The following is a 9,584-nucleotide window of genomic DNA, read 5'->3' on the forward strand; positions in this document are numbered from 1 at the left end:
CCCGCCCGGGGCTCAGTCCCCGCCCCGCCCGCCCGGCAGGTCCGGCCGCAGAGGAGCCGGTCCCGGGGATGCTGCCGGGACAGCCCTAGGCCGGGAGAGGAGATACGGGGAGAGAGGAGGCTCTGAGAGCGGCGGTGGCTCAGCCCAGCTCCTTCCCTGCTCAGGACACACCACTCCACTGCTGGGTATGTCTCTTGTTCAACATTTATTATTTAGTCCTCCCGCCTCTGCTCTACTTTTCCCCGTTGCTTTCTTTTATTTCCTTGTCCGTTTCCCCATCACTGGCATTTCCACGTACTTCTGTATCACTCCCGGCTTCCTCTTTTGGCTTTTCATCTTGATTTCCTGTGTCTTGTTCCCCTTCCTCCCTCTCTATGTCCTTCTCAGACTTGTTTTTTGTGTTTCCTGTATCGTTCCCATTTTCTTCTTTTGGCCTTTCATCTTGATTTCCCATGTCTTGTTCCCCTTTCTCCCTCTCTTTGTCCTTCTTAAGCTTGTTGTTTTTTGTGTTTTTTCTATCATCCTTGGCTTCTTCTTTTGTCTTCTCATCTTGATTTCCCACACGTTGTTCCCCTTCCTCCCTCTCTCTGTCCTTCTCCAACTTGCTTTTTGTGTTTCTACGGCTGGAGTCACGATCTGGGGAGGAATAAGCAAACTTAAGCCAAGTCCCAGCACTCAGCAGTCGGGCTCAAGAAAGGTCCCCCCGCTCCCTCACCCCCACCAGGAATCTCTCGCTCCCCGTTTGCTGGGACAGGAGGTGCTGGGAAGCAGCACTGAGGGAAGCCCTGGGGGCTGCAGGCACAGCACCCTGCCAGGACCCCTCACCAAGCCCAGGGAGGGCTGGCGTGTCGGTGACACCGGGCCTGGGGTGCAGGGGACACTCAGGGAGCGCTGCCATCTGGACTTGCACCAAGATTTTAATTCACTGCTTGGAAGGAAATGGGTGCTGTGGGAATTCTAAGGTGTGGCTGCTGTGCTCCAGAAGAGGAAAATGGGGAGTTTTTCCATTTCTGGGTGCAGAGGTGGGAATAACAAGTACCTTTCTGTGAGGGAACTGTCTCTTCTTCGCCGCCTTTGCTCAGCTGTTTGATGTAGCTTTTGCTCACCTTATCCAAGGCCTGAAAGGGATGTGGCTCTTAATAAAAGCCCCGGAAATGCAGTTACATACCCAAGTTTTTCCTGTTTTCTTTTGCCCTCTGCTGTCGTTAGCTGGTCCTTTCCTACCACAAAACTCTTCATTTCTCCAGCATTACTGCCTGGAGTATCCCAGCTGGGATAACAGCTGCTCATGGATGCTGCCCTGAGCTCCTCCTCCCTGCAGCAGCCCCCTTACCGCAATGATGGTGTTTTGAGCAGCTTGGTCTGGCACGAGCTTCGCCTTCTCCAGGGCCTTTTCAAAGTTCAGGATCGCAGACCGGTAATCCTTTAATTTCACTGGAACAGACAAGGATATCAGCTGGTTTAACCCAGGATCAGGAGAACAACTAGAGGTAATCACACCAGTCTTGATCTGAGGGGTTGCTTTGGCTGTTAAATCCCAGAGATGTTTTCATAAAGGCTTCTCCACCCTGAGAGCAAAACCTGTGCCCACCCCTTTACCTTGTGCCTGTGCCACCAGCACAGTGGCGTGGAGCTGCCACTCCACATCTCCCTCTTCATCCGCTGACTCCAGAGACTTCTCTCCGCAGTCTTGGGCTGTTTCAGCTTCTCCCAGCTCGAGGTAACACCGGCCGATGTCATGGAACAGACAGGCCTTCTCCAGGCTGGATTTTGCCATTGGAATCCTCTTCTCCCAGCTTCAAGCAGAGTAAGACAGGCAGTTTATCGACTGTCGCTGGGTGCAGTTATGATTCAACCACTGATTTGATAACTGAGGGTTCAGGTATGAAAACTTCCCCATCCCCTGCTGCAGTGGGAACACACAACTGCACAGCCATGGCCTGGGTCCCTCCAGGCCCCTGCTGTCCTTCCTGCTGGGCTGTACTCACGTGTTGATGGCCTGCTGGAACCTGCTGGTCCGGGCGTACACGCGACCGATGTTGTCCAGGGCCCGGGACACGGAGTCGGGCAGAGCACTGTGACAGGGAGACAGAGGGATTGTGGCACTGGCATTGTCCTGCTCCTGACTGAGTCCCTCTGGCCTCAGGGAAGTGTTGGGGAGTGAAGGGCCCAGGTCAGACTGAAAGCCATGAAATCAAAGTCAATTTTTGATTGACTGACCCCCATGGGACACAGGGGAAATGGTTTAGCTTTATCTTTGATTATTGTTATTTTTTGTGCAAATCTGGCATTCCTTGTAAAAGTCTTTCCACTTTGTCTCAGTTTCCATCTGGGTCCCCGACATTCATGGATGATCTCTGTCTTCCAAAGGGAAGACCCAAAAATGTGTCTTCAGTCTCCTGGCACCAGCCCTGCTCCCCGTGCTTGGACTGAGCTTTGCTCCATGCCACAGGCGGCTCCTATAACAACGGAGCCTGTGGGCTTTAACTTTTTTCCTTAATTATCCTCATTCCCATCTTTGGAAGTGGCTTTGCCTACCCTTACCTTAGAGAAGGAAAAACCCATGAGTGGAGCAGCCAAATGAGACGGGAATCATGGAATAACCGACTGGTTTGGGTGGGAAGGGGCCCTAAGGCTCATCCAGTTCCAGCCCCCCCGCCACGCGGTCATTAACGGGAATCATTACCGAGTCATTAAGAGTCATTAACGGCGTTTCCAGCTGCAGCCGCCAGAGGGCGCGGCCCGCCCGTCACAGCGGCCTCCGGGTCCTTAAAGGAACTTTAAAAGGGTCCTAAAACCAGGTATCTCCTCCTGCCTCTCTCCTGCTAATTCCTGCCTTTATCTGGTGTACCCGGGGAGTGGGATCACCAGGAGAAAGGCAGCCATTTCCTAAAACAACACTCATTTCCAAAGGGATTTTGGAAAATGAGAAACTACCCGTCAGTGACATTTTGAAATCCTGGTGCAGTATTGGAAAAAATAACCCCCAAACCACTTCAATTCAAGCCACTACTCCGTGTTTTCTCATGTGCTTTGCAAACTGTCACTAAGACTACATTTTGCTCCACTGTGGTTCAGCTGGAAGAGCTGCAGGATGTGTCCAGTGTGGGCAGGTAAGTGCCCCTCAGAGAGACGTTTATTTCAAGCTGCTCTCATGGTCTGAATGAAAAGGGTTTTAAGACAAAATGGAGCAGAAAACTGGTGCAATTTCAAGGTTGAGCTTCCTGAGAAGGAGGTGCCTGCTTGAGGCTCAAGTGCTGAGACTGGGACTTGTGTTCTTTCACTTTGTTTCAGCAGAGGTTTCAATGTGCCCCATGCTCTAGGTCCTTAAAAATCTGCTTCAGTCTCCTTATTTTTGAAATAGTAAAGATAAAAAGTCACCAGAGAACCTGATACACAGGCAGAGCTGAATGTGTGGCCCTGTTAAACCTCCAGGTGAGAATAACACCATTACCTAATGCTAAAACACCTCCACGAGGTACTTTCCCCTTTCCCCACCCACTTGAACCTCCCAGCACTTACTTCTGCCTGGCACAATCCAGATCCCTCCTATAGCTGCGCAGAGCTGCCTCCATCTGTCCCATCTCCACCTGTGCGTTCCCAATGCAGCTGTGGAGGGTCCCAATCAGTTCACTCTTGTTGGGAACTTCATTCTCTGGCCGCCCTTGTATCTTTTTCAGGAGACGCTCAGCTTTCCTGCAGCTCTCCTCAGCAGAGCCTCTGGCCAGCACTGGGGACAGGGAGCAGAATTTGACACTGGGGTGTGACACAGAGATGTTGAGACATTGTGAATTCCCCATCCCTGGGAGTGTTCCAGGCCAGGTTAGACGGGGCTTAGAGCAACCTGGGCTACTGGAAGGTGTCCCTGCTTATGGCAGGGGGTGGAGCTGGATGAGATTTATGGTCCCTTCCAACCCAAACCATCCTGGGATTCTGTGATACTGAGAAAGGGAGACCTAGTGCAGCGGTAACCCTCAGACAAAGGTTGGGAATGGTTAGAGCAGTGGGAGGCACTCAGCTTCCAGCCAGGAACCTACTCAGCTCAATATCCTCCATGTCCTTGGCGATGGCTCTGGCAACTTCAGCCGGTTTCCGTTTCCTGGCCCCGATGCCCCTGTGCTGCAGGAGCCGGCGCTCGTACAGCCGGGCATAGATCGGCTTCTGCTGCTGCCAGAAGTCCCGGCGCTGGTTCAGGTAGGAGATGCCATCCAAAACCAGGTCTTCGACTTTCCCCCCCTGCCTCATGTTGATCTGCATCAAGTCTGGAAATAAGATAAGGTAGAATCCAGGTGAGTATCAATGGACCTGAGCTGCAGTGAAGTGGGGAATCGTTTGGGAATGTTCTTCTGGTCTGACAGAGACAGTCTTGGAAACTAAATTGTCCTGTGCTCCTCAGAGCTGAGGTAATGGGGGAGTTACCAGCATTTATAACAAACCCACAGAGGAGTCACAGCCCTGTGAGCAGCGCTCGGCACTGAGCGCGAGCGTCAGCGGGTTTGTAGTTGTGACAGAAGTTCAGTCACTTGCAATGAAGCTGTTTCTCTTTCTCATTTCATCAGCACAGGTTGCTCTGAGTTGATTTATCGATGGGGAAGGAAATAAGCCCATAGTTATAAATGCTGGACCTGGCTCCAAACCTGCCCGTGTCCAGCACCACGTGCTACGTGACCTCTGGTACGAGTCAGGAAGAGTCACAGGGACAAAAACGAAGAAGAGAAATAAAAAAAGGATAAGAGGAAAAGAAAAACAGAACCTGCTTGGAAGGAACATTTAGGTAAACACAATGGAGAAACACCTTCATCCTTGAGCAACTTCTCCAGGAAGGTCTTGTCATCATAAAGCTGTCCCAGAAGCTCTCGCTCTGTTTTTGGATTCTTCACACGCTGCTTCTTTTTTGTCCCTTTTTGATCCTTAGTTGCTATGTTTTGCAGTTTCTGGTTGTTTTTTCTACTCTGCGGTGAGAAAAAAAGCAAAGGAAGTTGGGGGAGATCAGTGGGGAACACTGGAATGATCAGAAGTCTGTCATGCTCCATATAAGGCAGCTTATTTTTTAATTAAAAGGAAAACGTTAGTGTCTCACCAGCTGCTTTGGTCATGAGCAAGTGAAATTCTGCAGCCAATCGTGCTCCCTCAGGACCAAGAGGGTGTTACAGGAAAAGCAAGAACCAGTTCTGGCCTCTTGGAGGAACAAGACCCTACTGCCATGGAGCACCCCGAAGTGAAGCAATTGAGAAAGTGTCCATTATCAAAACTGTGACCTTAAACATCAGGTAAACCCAAAGTCAATATTGGAGCTCATGGCACCTTGCTTGACCTCAGGGATGTTACTCATTAGCCTCGGATGGGCGACCAGTAACACCCCCAGGAAGGGGCTGGGGAGGAATTCCACATTGGGGTTTGTTTCTCCTCATGGCTCTTCCCTGCCCTTCTGCATTCTCCTGTAAGTTCTGGATGGTTTGAGCCAGACCTGCATTAGAGGCAGGTGATAAACACTCACGATGGGTCAGTGTGTTTAAATGCTCAGGGAGCCCTTCAGCAGACCTGCTGTACAGGACCTGTGTCCCTGCAGGGACTGTCTCCCTTCCCATGCCCATTTCAGGCAGTTTTAGCATTGCAACCACTCTAGAAGCTTCTCCAGCAAGAGCTCTGTGCTGTACCTCTGCCTGCCTGCTCACGAAGCCCAGCTCCTCCTTGTTCTCCAGCTTCACCGAGGCTGGATCTGCAGACACAGAGGAAACCCCTGTTAGTGCCCACAACAGCCATGCAGGCTCTTGTCAGTAAAATGCCCATAAATGTGCCAAGCCCAAAATGTTCAGTTTGAACTGAAGCTGTTCTAATTCTTTCCCATGGAACAGGGGGTGTTGGTGTGTCCTGGGTGCAGGGAATGCAGCTCATCCACCAGCTCCTCTCGGGATTTTAATTCCTATTTTACACAGCACTGGGGGCTCTCACTGCAGCATTCCTACAGACAGGCTACATCCTGCACGGAAACTGGGGAAGGAGAAGGATGCAGGTTCTTCTGGGGAATCACAGCTGGAGTGTAAAATGGCAGAAAAGCTCTGAGCACAGGGACCTCCTGCAATCCAGAGAATTATTCTAAAGGTTTGTGCACTGACATTAGGGTAAAACTCCTGTTGTGTTTTCATCTGCACCTGGGGAGGGGAGTGTCCAAGGGAAGGACAGAGCTTCCCAGGCCAGTGCAGGAGGATTCCCTTTGGCACAGCCATGGGGCCCAGACCAGCAGCGCAGGCACAGGCGGATCACAAGGGTAGCAGTTCCGGATCCTGCCGCATGAAGCACAGGCAGGGAAGCACTTTGGGAATGTGCCCAGTTAATGTGTGTGCATTTCCCAACTATTCAAACATCCAGCTCCATGCTGGTGTGTTTCCTTGCTTCCCTGCATCTTGGAGCTATTGACTGATGTATAAAATAGAGTTTTCTAGTTTTTTACTCTCCTCCCATACCTGCAGCCCAGGGGCTCGAGGGAAGTTAGAGACCTTGCCTTGAGCCCAGGAAGATTCCAGCTGGGAGCAGTGGCAATACCTGATCATTGTGCTAAGCTCAGGAAGCAGCAGGAATGGAGGAAAACAAGCCAGATGTGAAAACTTTCCCTGTTTTTTTAAATAACGATTCCATATGAAAGCGCCGCAGGCTCTGGCGCCGCTGGCACGTGAGTTAATCCCTGGCACTGGGGGAGGGCTGAAGTTTGGAAATTTCGGGGGAGGGAGGCCTGGCCTATCTGGGGATCTGTGCAGGGTGTGAGCGGGGCGTGCCGGGTGCTGGGCAGGGATAGGCTCTGGGATACAGGGAGAGGCTCCGGGATGCACCGGAGCAGTTCCAACCCGCCGGGCAGGTTTGGCAGCCCCGGGGGGGGGGCCGAGCACGGGGCTCCCTGCACGTGTCCTGTCGGGGGTGGCAGCCCCAGGTGAGGTGTGTGTGTGTGCCCCAGACTGGCCCAGACTGACTGTGCCTGCCAGCGTGGCTGAGAGAAAAACTAAGGGACAAGGGACAAGTTCTCCGTTTGCTTTGAACCCCACGAGGTCCTTGGCCTCTCCTGTCTCTGAGGACCCGCTGGTGATCTGAGCCAGAAGTGATGAAAGCACAACTCATTGCAAGAGTCAACAGTTTCACTGCTCTTGTGCAATGGAAATTGGAGGAGAGTCAGGATTTCGGGAGGCCAGTCTCAGGTAGCATGGCACATTTCATTCCAAACTTTGAATATTGGGATAAAGATCTCAAAATGGATTCTGGAATTAAATGGATTCTGAAATTAGTGCTGGAGGTAGATCATAGAATTGCAGAATCCCAGCATGGTTTGGGTTGGAAGGGACCTTAAAGCTCATCCAGTCCCACCCCCTGCCATGGGCAGGGACACCTTCCACTAGTCCAGGTTGATCCAAGCCCCATCCAACCTGGCCTTGGACACTTCCAGGGATGGGGCAGCCACAGCTTCTCTGGGCAACCTGTGCCAGGGCCTCACCACCCTCACAGGGAAAAATTTCTCCCCAATACCCCAATTAACCCTGCCCTTTCTCAGCGTGAAGCCATCCCCCTTGTCCTGGCACTTCAGGCCCTTCTAAATAGTCTCTATCCACCTTTCTTCTCGGTTCCCCTCACACACTGGGAGGCCACTGGTGAGATGAGCTGCTCTGGTCTGTATTCCCTGGAACATTTCCATGGTGACTTTGGAAATTTTAGTATCAGGAGTTACCTCCACAACTGAAGGGATCAGACACTGTGTGTGAATGGGCACTGAGGGGGGAAAGGACGAAAAAAAGAGCAGGGCTGGGCTCTTTGTGGTGCTTCCTGGTGCTTCTGGATTCACCTGCCACTGAGCACGTGGACCCAGGAGCAGCAGGACTGTGGTGTGGGGCCCTTGGGTCACTGGCAGAGCTGATCTGCCATCGGCTGTGCCCTGAACAGTGTCAGCCAGGCTCGTGGGGGCTAGGAAGTGGCACTTCTTACTGCCAATGCAGTTCATAATTGCCTCCTCTGCCTTGTTGATGCCCAGCTGGAACTTGTGCTGGTCCGGGCGGAGCCTCCGGCCTCGATGGTAAAACACCAGCGCGAACTCGAAGTCCCCCATGGTGTAGAGGGTCTCTGCCTTTTGGTAAAGCCCCTGAAATGACATTTGGGAAAAGAAATTATTAAAAAGAGGGGAAAAAAGTTTCATGGATCTCAAGTAACTCCTGACAGGCAGAAGGGAGAACCCAGGGGTGTCACAACCTGAGTACAACAAACCCCAGTCCTGGAGCTGACTGAGCCCCTCCACTGCTCCAAGAGCAGCAGAAACCTCAGGAGTGTTTGGAGTGAGCTGTTCCCTCCCAGCTCTGCCTCAGACCCTGCAGGGTCTCACAGATCCAGGCCAGCCCTGTCCCCCTGCTCTCACCACTTCCTCTGGTTACCTCGGTGAACGCTTTGTCTCTTTGGAGCGAGGCTTCAGCATCCTTCAAGGAGTTTTCTGTGTCCCCAAGTTTCAGGAAGCATTTGGAGCGGGTGATAAGGCACTGCTTGTCCCCTGCCCTCAGCTTCAGTGCCTGGAACCACAGACATGGACACGTCACCAGTGCTGGCTCAACACCACAAATACACAAGTGCAGGTATTTGGTGCCACCTGCACAGTCGCCACATGGATCTTGATGACACATGATGATAAAACCACAGGATTTTTATTGAAAAGAGCCTTCCCTTGCAGTTCACAGGTTCCCTGTGCTGCAGGGGCTGCCCTGCCTGGGTCACCCCCTGGTGCCGAGACCTCCTGGGGACACGTCCCTCCGAGCCACCTCCCCTCGCCTCGGGTGCCACGTTCCCTCCGCTGCCTCTTCCCCCTCCTGAACCGAGTCGCGGCCGCTCCCTCTCGAGGCCCGTCCCACCCCGGGCCGCTCGGTGTCCCTGGGCTGCGCCCCCGCCGCGGCGCCCTCACATTGTTGAAGCAGCCCAGCGCCTTGTGGTGCTGCCCGCGCCGGCTTAGCGTTGTCCCCTCGGTGATGAGGCTGCCGAAGGTGACGATGGGCCCGGGGTCTGGGTCCGCCATGGCCGCGCCGCGCCGCCGTTGCCGGGCAACGGCCCCGCTTCCGGTGGAGGCCCCGCCCCCAGAGTGACGTCAGGCGCGCCCGGTCAGTGCCCACGTGGGTCCCGGTGCCCCGGGAGCGGCCCCGGTACCGACCCCGCACCCCGGCCCGGCACGCCGGCCCTCGCTGCTGGGCACGCGCGTCCGCAGGCCGTGCCCGGGGCTGCCGGCGGGTGCTCGCGGTGTCTCTGTCCCGTCCCGACCCGGTGCCCGTGCGGTTCTGTTCTTCCACCCGCGTTCCCGGAGTCCTGCGCGGCCCCGGTGTAGCCGCGGTGCCGAACGCCGGGCAGAGCCGGTTCCTCTGCTCCGCCGGCTCACTGCCGGTGCCTCCTGCAGCGGCAGCACGAGGGGCAGCCGCCGCTCCCCTGCCATCGGTTATTCGGGACCGTTTGGCGCTCGCGGGTGGCCCCGATACCGGTTTCGCCGCTGCAGTGGCCAGTCCTGGCCAAATAAATGACTAACGGGAGATGCTGATGGTTCCCTCCCGTCCCTGCTTCAGTCCCGACTTTATTTT

General features: G+C 54.0%; 1 protein-coding gene and 2 long non-coding RNA genes across 5 annotated transcripts; 2 read left to right on the forward strand and 1 right to left on the reverse strand.

The window, feature by feature from the left end:
* The first annotated feature begins 80 nt into the window (after nucleotides 1–80).
* On the forward strand, nucleotides 81–1,313 carry LOC135402847 (uncharacterized). The gene is made up of 2 exons (XR_010425224.1): nucleotides 81–185; nucleotides 1,248–1,313. It is a non-coding gene; the product is annotated as an uncharacterized LOC135402847 (long non-coding RNA).
* On the reverse strand, nucleotides 187–9,052 carry ODAD4 (outer dynein arm docking complex subunit 4). Its single transcript, XM_064636311.1, has 12 exons — nucleotides 8,924–9,052; nucleotides 8,406–8,537; nucleotides 7,966–8,119; nucleotides 5,658–5,719; nucleotides 4,796–4,952; nucleotides 4,038–4,262; nucleotides 3,523–3,730; nucleotides 1,989–2,075; nucleotides 1,600–1,796; nucleotides 1,334–1,434; nucleotides 1,040–1,118; nucleotides 187–636 (listed from the first exon to the last, which is right to left on the reverse strand). Exons 1-12 carry the CDS (start codon nucleotides 9,032–9,034, stop codon nucleotides 233–235), a joined length of 1,917 nt encoding a protein of 638 aa, XP_064492381.1. The 5' UTR covers nucleotides 9,035–9,052; the 3' UTR covers nucleotides 187–232.
* Nucleotides 4,959–9,538, forward strand: LOC135402846 (uncharacterized). Of its 3 annotated transcripts, none has more exons than XR_010425223.1 (3): nucleotides 4,959–5,270; nucleotides 5,937–6,670; nucleotides 7,066–9,538. It is a non-coding gene; the product is annotated as an uncharacterized LOC135402846 (long non-coding RNA). The 3 variants fall into 3 exon arrangements; XR_010425222.1 differs by lacking the exon at nucleotides 4,959–5,270 and having other exon boundaries at nucleotides 5,708–6,102; nucleotides 6,471–6,670; XR_010425221.1 differs by lacking the exon at nucleotides 4,959–5,270 and having other exon boundaries at nucleotides 5,708–6,670.
* The last annotated feature ends 46 nt before the right edge of the window (nucleotides 9,539–9,584 follow it).

The sequence above is a fragment of the Pseudopipra pipra genome, chromosome 26 (genome assembly GCF_036250125.1).
Source record: "Pseudopipra pipra isolate bDixPip1 chromosome 26, bDixPip1.hap1, whole genome shotgun sequence".
Lineage (NCBI taxonomy): Eukaryota > Metazoa > Chordata > Aves > Passeriformes > Pipridae > Pseudopipra > Pseudopipra pipra.

What these genes read in the sequence shown, in the direction of transcription:
- ODAD4 (XM_064636311.1), bottom strand. Translation starts at nt 9,034, where the DNA reads ATGGCGGACCCAGACCCCGGGCCCATCGTCACCTTCGGCAGCCTCATC. An exon ending in GAGACAAAGCGTTCACCGAG is followed by an intron (nt 8,120 to 8,405) that starts GTAACCAGAGGA and finishes ATGTCATTTCAG; the next exon opens with GGGCTTTACCAAAAGGCAGA. An exon ending in CTCAAAACACCATCATTGCG is followed by an intron (nt 1,119 to 1,333) that starts GTAAGGGGGCTG and finishes CATCCCTTTCAG; the next exon opens with GCCTTGGATAAGGTGAGCAA.